The 22,365-nt window shown below is 34.7% G+C and overlaps 2 protein-coding genes across 4 annotated transcripts in view; both read right to left on the bottom strand.

Moving 5' to 3' along the window:
- LOC148955585 (uncharacterized) overlaps positions 1-10,813 on the bottom strand; it is a 136,665-nt gene extending 125,852 nt beyond the window's left edge. For 2 of the 3 annotated variants that reach the window (XM_089103076.1, XM_089103092.1), the window contains exon 1: positions 10,666-10,797. The gene's annotated coding sequence lies outside the window, so the exon portion shown is untranslated. Of the gene's footprint in view, positions 1-10,665 lie in introns of all 3 variants that reach the window. The other variant, XM_089103085.1, reaches the window with a different exon arrangement.
- A 2,114-nt stretch (positions 10,814-12,927) lies between these two features.
- Positions 12,928-22,365, bottom strand: part of LOC148955584 (lutropin-choriogonadotropic hormone receptor-like) — a 225,834-nt gene continuing 216,396 nt past the window's right edge. The window contains exon 14 of the mRNA XM_089107687.1: positions 12,928-14,753. Within this exon, the coding sequence (XP_088963813.1) occupies positions 14,533-14,753 (221 nt within the window). The 3' untranslated portion in view covers positions 12,928-14,532. The remainder of the gene's footprint in view (positions 14,754-22,365) is intronic.

Genomic DNA, 22,365 nt, shown 5'->3' with positions numbered 1-22,365 from the left:
TATGTTCTTAGGTATCCAATGTGCGAAGAACATAACCTCGTCTTCAGGACGGTGATAACCCCCTTCAAATTTATGACACTTAAACTCTTCTAGATTGAAAAGTGGAATCCTAGGATCACACTTTTGAATTAAAACTTTATCTGTAGGTACATTGCCCTTTACGTAGAGTGCTTCAACCCCGAAAAAGCTGGAAATTTCACTGACTTCCGCCTGAACATTTCTCAGTTCCTGACCAGCATCTTTAAGTGGTGTAATCACTCTATCGTAGAATCCCAGTCTGTTTATATGACGTAATGTAGTACTCCCCAAGCTTTTATCATACTCAAGCATGGTATAGTTCACTATCCAATGATAAAAGTCAATTTCTTCGAGTTCCATAGACAATAATAAAAATGCACATTCAAATATAACACCGCAAGATGATTTTTTTAAACTGATAAATTCTGTGACATATAGTCCTATCATCTTGGATGTTATTAATGCAGTTGTTAAGTAGAAAAATACTCATCAAACTTTTATACCTTTACTCATAGTTGAATTAAGTTATGGCTAGGGAGTTGAGCCCTAAGCCAATCTGAAGTTATTGTAGGAAGGAGTCTTAAAAGCCATAGAACTAATTATAGATAAGAGTAATCGAGCTTCCGATATATATTGTTCGTAATTGAAGTTTGAAAATTGAAATAACAGAAAAACTCTTTTTTTTCTCTGTATCACAAACAATTTTCACTTTGCTAAACGATGTAGAAATTTAATTCACGAAATTATGAAAAAATTCTCAGTAAGTAACAATTTCCTTCTAGAACCCTACTCTCGGATACAGAAGAAGGAAGCATTATTCAAGATATTATTAAAATATTTGTAAGTAAGTAAAAAGCTCTTTATTTAAATCACTTCTTGGATGTACAGTACAGATACATTATTTAATAAATGCGATTAAACACGTTTTGAAACTAAATAATATTTGCTTGCCTTTCCTTGGCACCTTTCCAAACGAGCGGGGATTCCCCTCAGGTTCCTACACATTGCAAAAAAGTGAGCAGCACGAAAACTCCACGCTTTCAACCAGACGTTTTTTTTTTCTTTATCACAAACAATTTTCACTTAGCTACACGATGTAGAAATTTGATTCAAGAAATTATGAAAAAATTCTCAGTAAGTAACAATTTCTTTCTTGAAGTCAACTCTTGCACACACAATACGGAAATTTCATTCAAGAAATTATGAAAATAATTGTAAGTAAGTGAAAAGCTTTTTATTGATTTCACCTCTTGGATATACAGTACAGATACTTCACTTAAGAAACGTGATTAAACATGGTTTGAAACTACATGCTATTTTCTCACCTTTCCTTTGTACCTTTCCAAACGATCGGGGATTCCCCACTGGTTCCTATACATTGCAAAAAAGTGAGCAGTACGAAAACTCAACGTTTTCAACCAGACCGGTTTTTTAGACAACACCCATTTTTAGGGACCAATCAGAGACAGGGAAGGTTGCTCAATATACAATAGATTGATCGGCGATTGGTTACACACCGCGACGGCGCGTACATAGTGAGAGAGACATGCAAAGTTGACATAGCTTTATTTAATTTTTTAAGGTTAATTTAGACGAGGTTACGTGCGCGCACGTAACCTCGTCTCTCTCACTATGTATGGCCCGTCGCGGTGTGTAACCAATCACCAATCAAGTTACTGTATATTGAGAAACCTCCGCTGTCTCTGATTGGTCCCTAAAAAATGGGTGTTGTCTAAAAAACCAGTCTGGTTGAAAACGTGGAGTTTTCGTACTGCTCATTTTTTCAATGTAGAGAAACCAGAGGAGAACTTTTAATAGTTTTGACAAGGGCCAATCACTAGTGATCAAAGCCTATGAGATGTTATAACGTGTTCAATCGCACCTCTAGAGAAATGCAACTTTCTTGCACCCCCAAGAAGTTAATACGGTAAAGAGCTTGTTACTTACTTACATGTACATGAATAATTTCTTGAATGAAGCTTTCGCATTGTGTATCCTGGCGTAGGGTTGAAGACAGCAGCTTTTACTGATTGAAGCTTTCTTCTTACTTTCTTGAATCTAATTTATACATTGTTTAGCTAAGTGAAAATCGTTTCTGATAAAGAGAAAAAAAGAATTGTTCTGTTATTGAAATTTCCAGACTTCATTTACATGCAATAGATACCGAGAGTTCAATGATTCCTCCTTACTGTGACTTCCATGGATTTTATAACTCCTCCCCATACTAACTTCAGATTTGCTTAGGGCTCATCTCCCTAGCAATAACTCAATTCAACTTTGAGTAAAGGAATAAAAGTTTGATGAAGTATTTTTCTACTTAACAACTACATTAATAACTTTCAAGATGATAAGACTGTATGACACAGAATTAATCAGTTTAAAAAAATCATCTTGTGGTGTTATTTTTGAATGTGCATTTTTTTTATTGTCTATGGAACTCGAAGAAATTTACTGTTATCATTTGATAGTGAACTATAACATGTTTGAGTATGATAAAAGCTTGTGGAGTACTACAATACGTCATATAAACATACTGGGCTTCTACGAGAGAGTGATTACACCACTTAATAATGCTGGTCAGGAACAGAGAAATGTTCAGGAGGAAGTCAGTGAAATTTGCCGCTTTTTCGGGGTTGAAGCACTCTACGTAAAGGGCTATGTACCTACAGATAAAGTTTTAATTCAAAAGTGTGATCCAAGGATTCCACTTTTCAATCTAGAAGAGTTTAAGTGTCCTAAATTTGAAGGGGGTTATCACCTTCCTGAAGACGAGGTTAGGTTCTTCGCACAGTGGATACCTAAGAACATACCTGATCGTGATAAATCCATAAGACATGTTAAAAACTATTCTATATCATGGGACCATCGTTTGTGTATGTTTAAGAGTTAACTCTAACTACTATTTTTATGTAAACATTTGTTATTGTGTTTTTTTTTCTCAAATAAAAATCTTTTATTACGTTTAAGCAATAAGTATCTTTAAGCTTAACCCGTCTTTATTCTTTAGAACGGTTCTATTTCTTTCATTAAATTGTGAAGAAATTGTAAGTAACAATAGCTGTGTTGAATTCGCTTCTTGGACAAAATACAGCTACTTAATTCGAGAGATAATTATAAAATCGCATATAATTAATAAACTATTTCTTGTTTGGATATTAAATGTCGGAAAACCTCAGTAGTTAACTTCAAGAAATATTTTGCTACTTATGATGCTATGATTTTGTCAATGCTATCCCAATTATCAGTCAATATCTGTTGATGTAGCCATTATTCATTCTTATTCATAGATCTTCCCTATGTTTACATAGCTAACTAACATAGGATATATGTAAATTCCTCTTCTTATATCTCTAATGTTTTACTAGATATTCTAAATGTTCGACATGCGAGCTGACTCTAAAAATAGTGAACATATAATAATGTAATGCATACTATATTTTTAATGAAATAATGTCATGTAGAATATTAATAAAGTAAATACATATTATTATACATTATTAATATCAATGAATAATTTTGGACATTTTGAATCTGTTCCATAAAATGGTTCACCATGTTCTCTCTTGATACTATAGCTATTGTCTTCTCTTAGTTCGTAATCAGTAGAATAATCATTATTCCATTTTGGCTCATACACAATTTTTATAGCTGTATCATCGACAGGGTTAATATGCTTTTCGTCTTTGGTATTATTTGATTTATTGACTGTTTGATCAATGGCAGTAACGTTTTCTGGTACTTTGTTTTTCATCGATTCATCTTTATATTCTTCAGTGATATTTTCTACCAATGCCCTTTATATTTTTCTAGCAATTTCACTCTCTATTATCACACTATTTTTACACGGGTAAAAGTTCTAGCAAGTAGATAGGATATGGTTTATGATATTAGTAGACTAGTAGGCCTTTCTTTTCGTCTTTTCTTTCATTTCTATGCCAATACCCGAAAGCTGAGGATATAGTTTAAGACTGGGCAACATGTTACCACAAGCACTAGCAAGAAGATGCCCCTATTTACCAACTATTTTTTTTATTTTGACATTCTCTTTGAGTGCAATCATATCCGGAGATATCAATCTCGCATATCCACCATCATAAGAGTTGAATTTTTTGGTACTCCAAAGAAATTCAATTCCTTACTGTCATGACAATGCAAGCATACGTTTCCGATAGTACTACCACTTGTACTTATTTCATAGTTTAAATACTTCTCCTTGTCAGCATTCAAGGCTACAATAACACTATCATGTGAACACACTTTCTTAAAATGTTTCATCTTCACTTTTTTTTATAGATATTAGTTATTTGTTTATCGTTCCACTGTGTAAAAATCACTGATTTAATGCATGTAATAAACTAGGTAGTGTTGATAACCAGCCATAGGGCAATAGCAAGAAAGACAAATCGTGTCTCTGGGCATGCACAGAGTGCAATTTTTAGAGCCATAAAAATATCGGTCAAGGAGGTGTGATTAGCAATAGCCAAATTGTAATGAACCACATAAAGTCACCTGTTTACTGGGTAGTAAATAACTACCATTTTTACTCCCCCCTAGGACTTTTTTAGCTTAAACTGAAAATAATTGACTAGAAAAATTAAAATCCCAATAAGTATTTACTAGTTGGTTTGACAAACACAGCGCGTCGTTTAGCTGCATGACAAGAAGATGAATACGGAGAAGAAATAGTCCTTGGTTCCCAGATATCCACGAATAAAGTGATTTAGTTTAGCGGATTAATCATCATTCTAAAAGTCCTATTACTACAAGTTAAGTTAGAATAAAAGAATGAGGTAACAACATTTACTTACACTGAAAATGATTGAATAGAAAAAATAAAACCCCGATAAATATTTACACAGAGTCTCTCAAACCCCCGTAAAGCTATTTTAAAAGGTGAGAGAATCATTTATTTAACAAAAATCCAAACTTTTTGAATGTCCACAAAGTAAAGAAAAAATCACACAGAATCAACGCCTTAATTCTCTGTATTTAGTGATAATATCCATTGTCAGCACTAGGTAATAATTCTAGCAAGGTGGAGGGGAATGATTTTACGAGTTTCCACCAGGAGTATAAATTCTATTATGCTTGACTTATATTATCAGAGTACTATCATCTCTAGCCTTTTTAGTTAGAGTTAATATTTAGTGTCACAGCAAGGCACTAAACCGCACGCCGGGAGGGGGACGGGTTATTCGAGCTTCCCCCAGGACCATAAATTTTATTATCTTTGACTCATTGTAACAGAATACTATCAACTTGATTTTCTGTCTTTAGAGTTAATATCCATTGCCACACCTAGTCACTAATCCTCGAGTGGGGAGTGGGACGGTTTCTACTAGCTTCCACTAGGAGTATTAATTCTATTACACTGGACCTATTTTCTTGGACTACTATCACCATAATTCTCTGTGTTTAGAGGTAATATCCATTGTCACATCTAGGAAATAATCCTAGTGTAGTGAGTCTGAAGGATTTTACGAGATTCCAGTAGGACCATCAATTCTATTATACTAGACCTATTGTTTCTCAATACTATCACAATAATTCTCTGTATTTACACTTAATATTTTTTGTCACAGATAGGCAATAATCCTAGCACGGGGAGGGAAAAGGGGCTTACGAGATTAAACTAGTAACAAAAATACTATCATAATTGTCTTATTTTATCTGACTAATAACTCCAGAATTGTTTGTATTTATATTTGATATTCCTTGTCACAGATAGTAACGATTCCTCGCGCTGTGAGGGAGAAGGGTTTTACGAGATTTCACTAGGACCATAAATTCTATTATACTTGAATTATTGTATCGGAATAATATCACCAGAATTCTCTGTATTTAGAGTTAATATCCACTGTCACCGCTAGGCACGAGGCACCACGCGGGGAATGGGAAGGATTTTACGAGTTTACAGTAGTATAATAAATTCTATTAAACTTGACCTATTTTTTATGAATATTATCACCTTTATTATTTGAATTTAGAGTTAATATCCGTTGTCACAGCTAGGCAATAATCCTAGAGGCGGGAGGGGGAAGGGTTTTACTAGATTCCACTAGGAGCGTCGATTCTATTAGACTCGAATTATTGTATCGGATTACTATCATCATATTTTTCTCTTTTTATTGGTACTATCCATTGACAAAGCTAGGTAATAGTCCTCGCTTGGGAAGGGGGGAGGGTGTTAGGAGATTCCACTAGTAGTGTCATTTTTATTATATCTGACCTATTGTATCGGAATACTATCACCTTAATTGTTTGTATTTAAAGGTAATATCCATTGTCACAGCTAGGAAATAATCATCTTGCGGGGAGGGGGAACGGTTTTAAGAGATTTCACTAAGACTATAAATACTATTATGCTAGAATTATTCTATCGTAATAATATTACCTTAATTCTCTGTATTTAGAGTTAATATCCATTTTCAAAGCAAGGCAAAAATCCTCGTGCGGGGAGGTGGACAGGTTTTACGAGATTCTACTAAAAGATTCAGTTCAATTATACTTGACTTATTGTATCGTACTACTATTAACTTCATTCTCTTTATTTAGAGGTAATAACCATTGTCACTGCTAGGCAATAACCCTAGCAAGGGGAGGGGGACGAGTTTTACGAATTTCCACTAGAAGCATAAATTATAGTATACATGACTAATTTTATTAGAATAATTTGTACTTCATTATCAGTATTTAGAGGTAAAATCCATTTTCAAAGCCAGACAATAATCATAGTTTGGGGAGGGGGATGTGTTTTAAGAGTTTCCACAAGGAGCATAAATTTTATTATAATTGACTTATTGAATCGGAATACTATAACATAAATTCTCTGTATTTAGAGTTAAAATACATTGACATAGCCAGGCAAAAACCCGCGCGTGGGGAGGGTGAAGGGTCTTACTAGATTCCAGTAGGAGCATTAATTCTAGTATACTTGACTTATTGTATCGGAATAATATAACCTTAATTTTCTGTATTTAGACTTAATATCCATCGTCACAGCCAAGCAATAATCTTAGCACTGGAAGGGGGAAGGGTTTTACGAGTTTACACTAGGAGCATCAACTCTATTATACTTCACTTATTGTATAGGAGTACTATCATCTTCATTGTCTGTATTTAGATTTAATATCCATTGTCACAGTCGAGCAATAACCATCGCGTGGGTAGGGGGAAGGGTTTTACGAGATTACACTAGGAGCATAAATTCTATTATACTTGAATTATTGTATCGGAATACTTTCATCTTAATTCTCTGTATTAAGAGTTAATATCCATTGTCACAGCCAGGCAATCATAGTGTGGTGAGGGGGACGGGTTTTACGAGTTTCCACTAGGAGCATAAATTCTATTATACTTGGCTTATTGTAACGGAATACTATCACCTTAATTCTCTGTATTTAGAGGTAATATCCATTTTCACAGCCAGGCAATAATCCTAGCACGGGAAGGGGGAATTCATGACGTACATTCATTGTGCAATTCTTATCAAAAACAAAAACCTTGCCAACTTTTAGAAATGTGCTTACCTCCAAAATTGACTCCTCCTCTCCTACCCTCCCCTGCCCCTCAGAAATGGGGGAACGAAGGGAACGTTAGATCCTATTTTAAATTGACAATACTTTTCAAACGTTACTTGTGTATTATACAGAACACATCGGAGAGGTAAAGCTAGGTCAAGTCACAATGTCATTCTATCGTTACTTTTCAGACATTTCTTGTTAAAACTTTATTTTCAACTAATTGATCCGGGTTTTTCACAAGCAATTCGTACTATCCTCGCTCGTAATCACTAATCACCTTAACCCTTTATTAAGTTATAGCCAATACCGGTTTTTAGAAAAACTATAATAGTGACATAATTTCACTTTATCGACTCTCAAATTCTATACCCCCCAGAAACCCGTCTGGTTGGCCTAGAAACATGTCTGGTTGGCCCGGAAACTTGTCTGGTAGGTTTTGTATAATTCCATAGTGCAATTGAAACTGTAGTGTATATTCTTGTGTAATTTCATGTGTAATTGAAATCAGCACCTCTCTTACTACTAATAAATAGCTCTTATGAAAGTACTAAAACATTTTTGGCTTAAAGAGGGAGGTATTGACTAGGGGGTGAACCCAATCATATACGTAATATTTTCTGTTCGTTTTAAGTTGTGATGTTGCTCCTTACTTTCAGTTGAAAAACGTTTTTTTTTTATTTTATTTCTGGTCTTTTTTTCAAGAATGCTGAGAAATCTGGAGCCCCCTTCATAGCAATGTCCCTTCCCCATGAAAGTTCCTTCATGGAAAGATCCTCCCACATAACCCCCAACCCACCCCCGTCCCCCACTACCAGAAAAAATCCAACCTGAAAACGTCTTTATACTTCCCATTAACCAATACCATATGTTAACATTGGGTAAAGTTCATAACTTTCAGCCCTCCCCCCGAGGACTTCGGGGAATTAAGTCATCCTTAAATACATAGTTATCGTATTTTCAACCATTCTGAACAAAAAGGCTATCTCAAATTTTTGATCGGGTGACTTTGATAAAAAAATTTGCGTTGGAGGGGGCCTAGTTGCCCTCCATTTTTTTGTCACTTAAAAAGGGCACTAGAACTTTTAATTTCCGTTCCAATGAGCCCACCCACGATATTCTAGGACCACTGGGTCGATACGATCACCCCTGGGAAAAAAAAACAAAAAAAACAAAAAAACAAATAAACACGCATCCGTGATCTTTCTTCTGGCAAAAAATGCAGAATTCCACATTTTTGTAGATAGGAGCTTGAAACCTCTACAGTAGGGTTCTCTGATACGCTGAATATGATGATGTGATTTTCATTAAGGTTCTATATCTTTAAGGGGGTCTTTCTCTCTTTATTTGAAAATCAGCCAAATTTTCTCAGGCGCGTAACTTTTGATGGGTAGCATTAAACTTGATGAAAGTTATATATTTGAAATCAGCATTGAAATATGATTCTTTTGATGTTTCTTTTGGTATCAAAAACCCGTTTTCTAGAGTTTCGGTTACCATTGAGCCGGGTCGCTCCTTACTTACAGTTCGTTACCACCGAACTGTTTGATAATTTTTCTTTGTTTTGAGTTTGACTCGGGTATTTATTGTAATGTGTGCTCGTTTTGAGTTGCATTTGTTTATTGATAGTAATTTGTGGTAGTTTTACGCTTGGAAGATTATTTGACTTCATTTCTGCTCATGTTTGGCTTAATGGAGCTCTTTACTTTTCTTTGAAAAACTTGTTTCGTGAAAAAATTTTTTAAATTAATCAGCATAAAAAGCCAATTCTTTTAGTCTATCTAATAATATCAAAAAACTGTATTTAGAGTTTCGGTAGCTATGGAGCCGAGTCGCTCCTTACTTACAGTTTGCTACCACATTATGTTTGATTAGCAAGGCAAAAACAATAATCCTTTCTTTATCTTTATAAACCCTGAAAAAAGAGTGTCCGGTGCGCTGAAAGAATCAGCCAAAAAAGATTTTTGCAAAGTAAGAAACAGAATAATGCAATGTAAGACCACTGTCCCAAAGTTCTTTGAACAAGAAATGACACAAAAAATTAGGAAATAAACGCATTCACTTTTACAAAGTAGGAGACAGGGACTTCCTTCGGTATGGATCCAAAATAGCAGAAACAGTAAGACAAAAGCCAATTCTGCGAAGCAAAAAAATATAAAATGTCGACATTTGGATTAGTTTAGTTACCGGGTGGCAAGTCAATTTCGTTTGGGGGTGGCAGGTTGGGGGGGCAGTTGCCCCCTCCCAATAATGTGGAGAAAAAAATATTATACACCCCATGCCCTTTGACTATCCAGATATGGACCCCTCTTGCCCCCCAATAAAAATGCTGGAGATTCGCTCCTGTTTCTCACCACTAACTTGCTATCAAATCGAAGAAAAAAAGAAATTTGACTGGTTTTGCCAACTAGTTATCATGTTTGTAGTATTTGACTTAACCTAGTAAAAAGTAAGCCAGTGCTGATAGTGACAGAAAGTCTAAGAATTTTTTTTTTTTTAACGAAAGTTTTTAGTGGGAAATTTTTGTATTTAATACTGATACAGGAATGGCAACTATTATTTGGGTTAATCTTAATAGTAGAAGTCTATCGGAAAAAAGAATAAAGAGAGCTGAAACCCCACAATAGCGGCACCAGATCAAAATTAAAAAGTGACAATTTCAATCACAAATGGCCAGAGGACCCTAATCCAATGGTTTTCAGCCCCAATTTTAAAATTCCACAAATTCAACAGCGTAGCTTGACCATCAACTGTACTTTTCATGATAAAATAGCAAGTTGCTATGTTATCATACTAATGTCAATTTTTAGCGTAACTAAGAAAAAACGAACACATCGAACACACTGAAAAGAATCAAAAAAGGCCGCTTCTCAGAACGTTGAAAGACCTCACTTAACTCATGTAAAATTTATAGCCTTCATGAGCAATAGGAATTGGATTAAATAATTTTTAAGGAAGCGAACAATAAAAAAAGAAAAGACAGATAGAATATTTAAATTTTAATATTTGCACAATCAGTATTTAAAGTGTTGCTATGTCTATTTAATGAAACAATTGAACCTGATGAAAAGTATATGGAATACCCTAATCTCTACAAAAAAATTTAAGTTCAGGCATTCAAACTTGCTTGTTCGGAAAATATCCAGAATTATGAAAACAAGATTAAAATCCAAAGCCATAACTACTTCCTAACTTGGATTTGATGTCTGCAACTGTCTATTCTAGTTGTTTCCTGTTCTTACTCGTGCACTGTCACTAAATAAGCTTCTTTTTTTCTACTCATATATTTGCTAATAAGTAGGAAATAACTGAATTGTGTTATCTGCTCTTTCCTTATCTTAAAAATGCCTGACAACGTTAGCTTTTATCATTGTATCTTTTTTTATCTAATGTTTACTCTTTTATTAGATAATTATTTCTTTAGAGATATTTTTAAAACTTACCAAAAGTCAAGGTCTTCGGCTAACGTCAAATTCAATCCTTTGTAGGGATTTTCATTTCTTTGTTTATCTGTATCCTAAAAATTTGAAACCCCTTTTATTGGATAAATATTAAACATCATAACGAGACTAGAAGCATCAATAATAGGGTATACAATAGGTACTACGCATTTTAACGTTGGAGTGTACTTTGTTTCACGAGGTTTCTTCTCTATTAGGGATTAAATAAGAAACTATTTTTTTGCTGAAAGTAAGGAGCAGCATTAAACCTTAAAACGAACAGAAAGAGATTTGTATATGAGGGGGAATACCCATCCTCAACTCTTGCTCTTTACGCTAATATCTTAAAGTTCTTAAAACACTTCTCAATCAAATTCAACGGTACTTGTGTTTGAGGAGTCTTTTAAAGGATTGTGGCAAAAAAGTCGAACTTTAGCGTAAAGAGCAAGATTTGATAAAGGGTAATTTCCCTCATATACGGAATAATTTCTTTCTGTTTTAAGTTTTAATAACTTAAAGCTTTCAGTAAAAAAAACTTCCTTTTTTATTTCGTTTATGATTTTTTTTTAATATAACACCAGAAAAATACCCTTTCCTCCCTTCCACCATGTAAAACTTCCCCTGGAAAATTTCATTCGAAAAATTTCTTCTCCATGGAATCCTCCCCCCCCCCACCGCAAAAAATTCCCCCGAAAAACTTCCGTGCGTTTCCCGATAACAAATACTGTATTAAGAATAATCGGCAAATTGCGTAGCTTACAGCCCTTTTCCCGGGGGCTAACTAGGGTTTTGTCATCACCAAAGGCACAGTTAATAGACATTTTTTCTATGATGAATCGAATGGCTATCTCAAATTCTGTTCGAAAGTCATTCGGAAAAAAGGACGTGTTAGGTGGGGGGGGGCTAATTGCCCTCCAGTCTTTTTTGACACACAAAAATTTTACTAGAACTATTGATTTTCGTTTGAATGATCCCTATTCTGATCCTCTAGGACTATTGTTTCGATACATTCACCACTGGAAAATAAACATAACAGAAAAAAACAAATGAACACGTGTCCGTGATCTTTCTTCTGGCAAAGACAACAAAATACTATATTTTTGTAGGTAGGAGCTTGAAATCTCTACAATAGGATGAAGACGTAAGGGCCACTCCTAAGGTTAGTGGTACTCAGTGCAAAATAATTACGGCACCCCTCTCCCGACTTAAACACAAAAAAAAAAAAACAGAAGCTCCAGCCACGGCACCCTTCAAGTCACATCACCCCCAAGCTATAGCGTCCTTGGCAGATTGCCTGGGTGCCCCCTCCTTTTGAACGGCCCTGCCCTGATATTCTGAATCTGATGATGTGATTTTCATTAAGATTGTTCAGATTTTCTGGGGTATTTTTCTCCTTTTCTGAAAATCAGGCATGTTTTCTCAGGCTCGTAGTTTTTGATGGGAAGTATTAAACTTAATGAATTTTATAAACACGAAATCAGCATAAAAAGTCAATTCTTTTGGTGCATCAATGGTTATCAAGATTCTGTTCTTAAGAGTTTCGGTTACTATTGGATCGAGTCGTCCCTTATTTACAGATTGTTACCACGAACTGTTTGAAAGAAAAGAAAAAAGGGCCATAGAAGCTGTGTTTTTGCATTTAGATATTGAAAATATTTTTTAAAATTTTAAAAACTTTCTTCAAATTTTTTATATTTCTTCAATTCTAATTACTATTCATTATAAACTCTAATTCATAATTGATGTTATTTCAAGAATGACAATTTTCTTTAACAACAGCCAGCAACTCTATACACGACTCTAGTCATCAAAGAAATGAAAAGGAAAAGAGGAAAAAGCGCAATGGAAACATTTTTTTTCCTTTGAATTACTGAATTCACAAATTATCTCAGTTCATTTCTAAGTGCTATTTATTCTAAACTGCAACATCAAATTGGTGTTATTTAAAAACAAGGAAATTTATTCTATTAGAATCGATTAGCACTTGTAAACAAACAAAATCGAGACAAAGCATATAAAAAACGAGTAGTCTTATAACAAAATTCAAAAACACTAGATTAATATTTGGAAGAAAACTTTAAAATATCACACATAAAATAGCCCTTTCTGGTCTCTACTGAAACAGAGGTTTCTAGTCCCGTATACCAAAACAAGATTGTTTTTAACCTTTTATTGTCGAAGAGGGCAAAATTTGTCCATTTTTCTCAAAACTGATTAATCGAAATTTACTCTCTTTAATACTTTTATTTTAAAAAATATTTACAAACCTATGCAAAATTTTAGATGATATAATGTTGTATCAGAATTCTGTAAAGACAAATTTTTAGAGCTAATTTGACATTACTTTGTGGAAAACAGCGAAACTAATAAAAAAAAAGTTAAAAGGATTATATTGTTCAATTCACCGAAATGGGTAAATGCCTTGATTCTTGCGCATCTCGAGATCTTTACGAGTTTCCCCTTTTTTATTTTTTTTTTCCATTGAATTTATTAATTTTTCAGTAAGTATTACAAATACCGTTTTCATTTATATAAGAAGGCATATACGCAAGAGTGAGCTTCTCTGGAGGTGAGCGATTCCAAAACTTAAAATTTATGGTTTATGCGGAAAATATAATACATTAGGGGAAGGTTTTAAAAGCTTAGATATTTTGGTCTGGTTTAATAGCTTTTGATATTTGGTCTAAAAGTTCCGATAAACCCCCACCCTTTGCTACATGCACACCTCTACATGATAATTTTTAGAACCATCTTCAAAATTAACAATTGGATAAATTTTTCCGCCACTGTAGAAGCAGTTATTAGCTCTTTGATTCTGGACTAGATTGTTGGAAAAGGAACAAAAAAAAAATAGATGGGAAATATGGTTTCAGTGTCAAAATTCAAGAAAACGAAAACTTTAAGTTTTGAAAGCAAAGCCTCTACAGATTTTACAATCGGTATATTAAAGTCAACAACTGAAACATTAAATATAATTAACACCAGTGAGTATTTCTGTTATATAGCAGCAATTTTAAAAATATTCAGCTTTCGTGTCAAACCTAAATTCTGCAGCTGTTTTGTTAGAGATAATCAATAGTTCCAGCTTATCTAACTTAACCGAACTATAGAAATTGTACATAACAAAGTTTTAACATTTTTTTAAGGGGGAGAATGTTAGGGGGAGAAACACTTTTGAAGTATACAGCAGTTATAAAATACCCTTTAGATTTATTTTGAGTCAAACCCCCTGAAAAAAAAATATAAAGCTTCTCCTGGATTCAAAAATTTTGCCTCCTACTGTTGAGATAAACATTACAACCTAAAACCAAGATGTTTATGCAGTTGGTACCAAATTAAACTATTATTCCTTGTCCCACCCTGTGTCCTCTTGTACTTCTTTGTGAGATATGAAAATAACACTTTTCACAAACACGAGGATGGATGCTATGTTATTATAGCTCAAATTTATTATTATCTACTTTCGTTATATTTTAGGCAGTGGGCATTCTTGGCCTAAGCTTCGGTATTTGCTGCCTATCCAGTTTTAGCTTTCACTTCATTAGTTTTTATTTTTACACTTCTTCACTTTTCTTTTCTTCTTTATCCTTATTTTCGTTTTGTTCAGCATCTCCTTCTTCATTATTTTCAGGATTGAGACTTACACTTCTTGATGATATTGTTGAGAGTTTTCTAGGCTGAAAAGTAGACACACGAAGTTTATTTCTATCAAATGCCTGTGTGTAGTATTGAAGCAGTTTATCTGTTGGTTTAGTCTCGTTGTCAGAACTTTCATCTAAAATTAACAAAAAATTATCAATTGTAGTGACAGTAAAAAAAAAAAAAAAAAAAAAAAATAAAATAAATAAAAAAATATTACTATAAATAGTAACAAAATAATTGAGATATGATAAAAAAGAAGGAAAAAATAATCAAAGGCGGTAGTTCTTGAAGATATATGCAGTTACTGAAAACATATGTGTTGTGACTCATGTGGGTACTGTAACTCTTCTTTGAGGATTAATTTCCAGGGAAAAATAGGACCCACTTTTCCAAGATAGTAGCAAATCAACAATATTAAGGAGAATCAATATATAAGCTGAAACAAAAAAGAAAGCAAATCTAGGAAAGCAAATGCACCAAATGAGCTCTTTTTCTTGAAGCGTTGCTGTGCAATAGTTAAATTTTGAATTTTATTTATGGCGTTTGATGGATGGTAGCTTTCTTTTTATTTTGGGTAAACCTGGACACGCTTTGAAAAAAAACCAAAATTAATTAAAAAAAAAATGTTCTCTCAAATGAAAGTATAGATTGATATCAGAACTTAAAGAACAGAAATTATTCCGTATATGAGGGAGGCTATCCCCTCTTCAAACCCCTGGTCTTTACTGGAAAGCTTTAAAAGTCCTTCTCGTTCAATGTCAACTACTCTTGTATTAGAGCAGTCGTTCTTAAAGAATTGGAAAAAATAAAACTTTATTTACCGTAAAGAGTAGGGAGGGGTTCAGCAGAGGGCATCGTCCCTCGTACACAGAATAATTTTTGTTCTTTTTAAGTTCTAAAGTCTTTCTTTACTTTAATTTGAGAAATCTTGTTTTCTGTATTTGATTTACTAGAAATAGACCAGGCTGTTTGCTGCCTTTTTGCCACCTCCCTTCGCTTGCTGAGGTATCCAACCCTTATTAAGCACTAGCTCAGGCCTTTACCTTTTGCAAATTTAGGCCGACATCACCACTTTCTGTTGGGTACTTTGGCCTCTTGCTACTCTTTGGCCTCTTGTACTTTTGGCCATTTGTTATTATGATAAGACTTTTAACCTACAAAAAAAAACATCAAACGTACACGGCAAGACTCTATGGCCGGGAATGCAGGGGGAAAAAAAGACAAAAAAAATCACTAAAAAGGAAAAATACCAATCAGCCACCAACTGACTATTCATTGAAAACCAAACTGTAACAAAGTGCCTTGTCCAAGAAACATAACAACATACAATTCCAACAGACAAGACATCAACCGCACAGGGGTGGCTAACGTCATGTTTCCGTTATTTGTTCTCCGTTTTGTATGGATTACATTCAATAGTTCAGACATTCAGAGTTTCAGTGGCTGCTACTGCTAATAGAGTATTATTGTTCATTAATTGCAAAGTTTATATATTCTTACTCAAAAGTAAATGTGACTTAAAAGTACTTTGTGAAAATGAAACCTCTTTTTGAAAACTGTTCCTGCTGTTAGAAAATCACGCTTTCAGGAGAACGGAATTCCAGGCCCTTCTTACGGGCAGCTGAATTTGTTTCATTTGACCATACTGGCAAAATTGACTCACTTGATATCGACGGACTGTTCATACTTCCGAAATTGCTTAAGAAAATTGGTGCCCAAAATTGGTACCCGAATATGAAATTTTCGAGAAACTGAAAGAATCAAACCTACAAATGTATGTCTATTCCGGCCTGAAACGAGGAACTGGGTGACTTTTTGTTAATAACAAGTCGTCAGTAATTATTATCGAGGTGAAAACTTTTGAGATGGCTGAAGACCCATCAGGAAAAGGCTATGAAACTTTTAGTGGAGTTAATATATGGTTTGACCTCGGAGAAATTGCTACAGAATTTTTTTCTACACCAGAATGTTAAAAAAAAAATCAGCTGAATTACACAAAAAGAACAACCGAAATTTCTCTTGCACAAGTGTCCCAAATTTGTCCTTGAAGAGGGAAAATGAGGGGAGAAAATCGATTTTGTGTTTTTAAATGTTTTGGAGTTTAAATAGTCGTTTCCTATCAAATCAGGCATGACAAATCCGAATAAGACGTCAGAAATCCAGTTTTCCGTATCAGGGTATCAGTTTAGACCTTCCTGAAAAGGGGGTAGGGGTGATTAATGTAAGCCGATTATTATTTGACGGATTTCCTGCGACTAAAGGATCATTTTATATCAAATAGAGTAGTGTACTGCCAAATATGAGGTCAAAAGCAGTTTTTTTTTACTATTTATCTGATTTCCACCTCTGAGGGCCCTGTAATATGAGGGGTTGATAAGTATAACTTCTTGAAAACTAATTCTTTAATCGAGGTCAAAACTTCAGATCCATCAGTTATAAAAAGGCACGTTTGGAACTCAGGTAAATTATTCTAAAGGACAACCTAAAGCTAATTCTTCCTCCTACTTGTCTTTGTTATCGTTCCTCATCCTGTCTTTCTGCAGCGTTAGCACATAACACCCCTTTACACTCACCGCAGGCAAAGCTGCAGGGTAAACCGTTCCGATGGCAGCTGTATCTGAGAGACTTGCACCCGCTGGTGCACTCGCACAACACCGCCTTTTGCAGATTTTCTGGTCCTGGTGAAGTATCTGTCATAATGGGAAAATATATATTCCGTGAAGAAGAGAGGTGCCAATCTCACTCTTCGGGCTTTAGCGAATTGCAAAGCTTCATGATTTATTCTTCTATTATCTATTTTCAAACAGTTCGTGGTAACGAACTGTAAGTAAGGAGCGACCCTGCTTAATAGTAACCAAAACTCTAAAAAACGGAATTTTGATTCCAACAGATACATCAAAAGAATCAGATATTATGTTGATTTCAAATATACTCGTATAAGTTTCATCAAGTTTAGTTCTATCTATCAAAAGTTACGCACCTGAAAAAATTTGCCTTATTTTCGAAAAAAGGAGGAAACACCACCTAAAAGTCATAGAACCTTAATTAAAATCACACCATCAGATTCAGCGTATCATAGAACCCTACTGTAGAAGTTTCAAGCTCATATCTGCAAAAATGTGGAATTTTGTATTTTTTGTCGGAATAAAGATCACAGATGCGTCTTTATTTTATTTCTTATTTATTTTTTTTCCCAGGGGTAATCGTATCGACTCAGTCGTCCTAGAATATTACGAGAGGGTTTATTTGAACGAAAATTAAAATTTATAATTCCCTTTTTAGGTGACCAAAAAATGGAGGACAACTAGGCCCCCTCCCACGCTCATTTTTTTGCCAAAGTCACCCGATCAAAATTTTGAAACAGCCATTTTGTTCAGCATGGTCGAAAAATATCATAACTATGTCTTTGAGGATGACTTAATCCCCCACAGTCCCTGGGGGGAAGACCTGCAAGTTATGAACTTTGCCCAATGTTTACATACTACATTGGTTACTGGGAATATTTAGTTGCTGCTCTTTTGAAAAAAAAATACCTAGCCACACTCACACAACTGATTGGAGTAGCTGATCCGCTGACAGCACTAGAGATTATAGCCTTCTCTTCGGCTTCTTCATAGACCCTTCTCTCTTTGTACGAAATATTTACTCTACATTAGCATACTTTCCATAAGTTGACGTGGAGGGATCTTTAGTATTTATTGGACAAACTTGGTTAACAGGCGATGTGATAAAGTACCTTAGGTCAGTGTCCAACACTAGAATCTTAACAATTCCTACTGTAGCAATTCCTGAAGCTTCTTTGTTCTCTTGACAGGTCCTCTGCACTCTACATTACAGAACCAGCTAATCTGCTCCTTTATTAAACTGGTCACAGAAGCACAAACTTTCCTTTCGCTGGGAACTGCCAAGCCATTCATTGATCGCTAGTGGCCAGTCAATCTTTATGTCGTAAACATGAAACATTCAAAGTTGTTTTCAGTCTTTTGGTCACTGGTACTGGTTACAAACAAATTGTAAAATTAAACGAAATAAAGTTGCAGAAAAAGAATCCCTTAAAAACAACTTATTTTACTATGTTGGGCTATAAAGGGCAAATTATATTGGGCAACTTATTTAAATTCATACTATTTACACGGCTGCACGGGTGCAGAGGTGCTGTCCAGTAGAAGGAGGATAAAAAAACATTTATTTCTGTACATTTTGGTTTTATTGGTCAGCACCTCTGCCCCATCACTAATTTGTCTCAACCAAAAACCAATTCTCAACACACTTGAACTTTAGTTTCAGTAGCCGTAGCTGCAAAAATTTGCCCAAGTTTCTACATTTGAAATATTTGTGTAATAGCTGCACTCTCATAGCATATGAATACTTTAATACCAAGACTCAACTTACAATTTTTATTCTAATTTTTGATGGAAAATCAATCACGGTCAATGAAGTTATTTTTTTTTGTCTTGTTTTTCCATCTGGTACCAGCATGTCTGATGAAACACAAGGTGAAAAGCGCATTGCTGCGAGGTATAGGCACATGCTTTCACGTGATAAACTGTGCATTGGAAATTCTACAAGGTGTATTGAACAATATTTGAATTTTTCAAATGAAATTTAGGAAACTAGCTACCTTCGAAAATTAGTGAGGATTCAGTGTCTCAAAACTGATGATTATAGCGAAGAGTGCATAAACAAGTGAAAGACAATCTAAAGTCCGTAGTAGACAAGTAAATTAAAAAAAAATTTGAGAGAAAAAAAGAAAAATTTTAAATACAATACAATTGTGACTTGTTTGGATTCTGACTTGTATTTGCCTCTCAGTTGATTAATAATCTCAGAAAGTAACTCGGGGCTAGAAATTCCCGGGCGGCCCACTGCCGCCGACCATGATGGTGGTGCACCCGTGCGCAAAAGTGTTTGCAGTGGCGGATCACTTGAATATTTTCAGCAGCATGCCGCCGGTTTTCGGTGCGGCTTCGGAGACTTCCCTGGAGGAAAAAAAATGAACCCGCATCCATGAATACCCTTCTCGGACAAATTAAAAATTATTAATATTGGCTTGAGACTTTTATAATATGAGTTGTCTGATGTACTGAGTCCGGCGGTGGGATTTTCAACAAAATCACTCGCCCATTTGGGGGTTTCTCCCGCCCCCCTTTCCAAAATTAGGGCAAATCTTTTCTGGCTAGTAAATTTTTTGGGTAGCTTAAAATTTAATGAATATTAAATACTTTGAATCACCGTAAGCAATCAATTGTTTTATTGTATAAATTGGTTGCAAAACGGCTTATTCCGTTTAAATTTGAAAAAAATTCGCTGGTAGCACATTCCTCCTTAGTCATGGAATATTCCTTGACCGCGCTCATGATGATCTGTTACTTATTCACTTTTGTGTCGGTAAGCATGTGGATGGAATATCTTATGCTACAAAGAAAATATTTTCGTGCAATAAGAGAGAAGATATCGCTCCGCAGCATCCATAGTGGCGCTAACTATATTTGTAACGCCATCTAAGTTATCATATGGCAATTTGGATATCTGGAATGGCTACCAAATGACAATTTTGTAACTTGCCGGAAAACTTTACTTAGTTGTTAAAACCAGGAAGTAGAATAAATTAATGCTAGTATCTTCCAGAACTGACTAGCTTCATTCGAGTTGTTTTTGTTTTTTTTACCAGTGCCTTCCTTCAATAAGGTGCCCAAAGACTGAGACTGTAAGAAGCAGCACCATTTAGTTTGTGATTTTTTTTCTATCAAAGAGTACGAAACTTGATTTGAAATAAGTGGTTATGCTTATGACTCTCAAGCGAGCCCAAATGATGCCAGAGAGAGATTATTTTCCACCCTCGCCTCTTAAACCCTCTCCTATGGAGGGTTTGTGGAAAGTTGGAAAATTTGGGCAAATGACGAAGCATGTTCTCAACCAAAGTGTATGAACAAAAAAATTGAAGTAATTGCAAAGCTTCATGATTTATTCTTCTATTATCTATTCTCAAACAGTTCGTGGTAACGAACTGTAAGTAAGGAGCGACCCGACTTAATAGTACCCGAAATCTAAAAACGGAATTTCAATACCAACAGATATATCAAAAGAATCAGATATTATGTTGATTTCAAATATACTCGTATAAGTTTCATCAAGTTTAATTCTATCTATCAAAAGTTACGCACCTGAAAAAATTTGCTGATTTTAAATATATAAGTTTCATCAAGTTTAGTTTTACCGATCAAAAGCTACGTGCCTAAAATTATCTGCCTTATTTTCGAAAAAAGGAGGAAACACCTCTTAAAAGTCATAGAACCTTAATGAAAATCCCACCATCAGATTCAGCGTATCAGAGAACCCTACTGAAGAAGTTTCAAGCTCCTATATGCAAAAATGTGGAATTTTGTATTTTTTGACGGAAGAAAGATCACGGATATGTGCTTATTTTATTTTTTATTTATTTTTTTCCCCCATGGGTGATCTTATCGACCCAGTGGTCCTAGAATATCGCGGGAGGGTTAATTCCAACAGAAATTAAAAGATCTAGTGCACTTTTTAAGTGACCAAAAAAATCGAGGACAACTAGGCCCCTCTTACAATCATTTTTTTTCCAAAGTCACCCGATCGAATTTTAAGATAGCCATTTTGTTCAGCATGGTCGAAAAATATAATAACTATTTCTTTGAGTATGACTAAATCCCCCACAGTCCCTGGGGGGAAGGCCTGTAAGTTATAAACTTTGCCCAATGTTTACATATATTATTGGTTATTGGGAAGTATACAGAATTTTTCAAGAGAGATTCTTTTTGGTTGTGGGGGTGGGTGGGTTGGTGCTTACATGGGAGGAATGGGATGAATTTTTCATGGGGAAGGGATATTTCTATGAAGGGGCACCTGATTTCCCAGCATTACTTAAAAACCGATCAGAAATTAAATAAAAAACAATTTTTCAACTGAAAGTAAGGAGCAACATCAAAATTTAAAACGAACAGAAATTATTACGTGTATGATTGGGTTCGCCCCCTAGTCAATACCTCGCTCTTTACGCTAAGTTTTTTTGTGTACTTTCATCTGAGCTATTTATTTTAATTAACGACCTTTGTGATTAAGGGGTCATTCTTAAAGAACTGGAAACAAATTTAAACTTTGGCGTAAAGAGCGAGGTATTGACTAAGGGGCGAACCACTGATATACATAATAAAGATATACAAATATAGAAGTTCGTTACGTAAGTTAATTCGTAAGTTACGCAAGAAAAAAATTTCGAGAAAGCCATTTAACCCCCAAAAAAGTAAAATTAATATGCAAATTTCGTTTTTATTATTCATGTACGGTGAGCCAAATTCAAAACCTGCATTAATTCAAAGACGTTCAGAAATTAAATTTAAAAGAACAAGTTTTTTGTAACTGAAAGTAAGGAGCGACATTAAAACTTAAAACGAACAGAAATTATTCCGTATATGAAAGGGGCTGTTCTCTCCTCAACGCCTCGCTCTTTACGCCAAAGTTTCACTCTGTCTCACAACTCTATTTTTTAAAACAATAAAACACTTTAGCGTAAAGAGCGAGGCGTTGAGGAGGTGACAGTCCCTTTCATATACCGAATAATTTCTGTTCCTAAGTTTTAATGTCGCTCCTTACTTTCAGTTAAAGAAAACTTGTTTTTTAAAATTTATTTTCTACAAAAGGATCATCATGTATGAACTCTTATGTGGGTTTTTTCCAGAAATTATTTCCATGGGTTTAGAAAGGATGGGATTTTGGCA

The sequence above is a fragment of the Artemia sp. Qi Xiang Cuo genome, chromosome 2 (genome assembly GCF_049724085.1).
Source record: "Artemia sp. Qi Xiang Cuo chromosome 2, ASM4972408v1, whole genome shotgun sequence".
NCBI classification, from domain to species: Eukaryota; Metazoa; Arthropoda; class Branchiopoda; order Anostraca; family Artemiidae; genus Artemia; species Artemia sp. Qi Xiang Cuo.
Note: the sequence above shows the minus strand (reverse complement) of the source record. Positions and strands in the feature narration are given on the sequence as shown.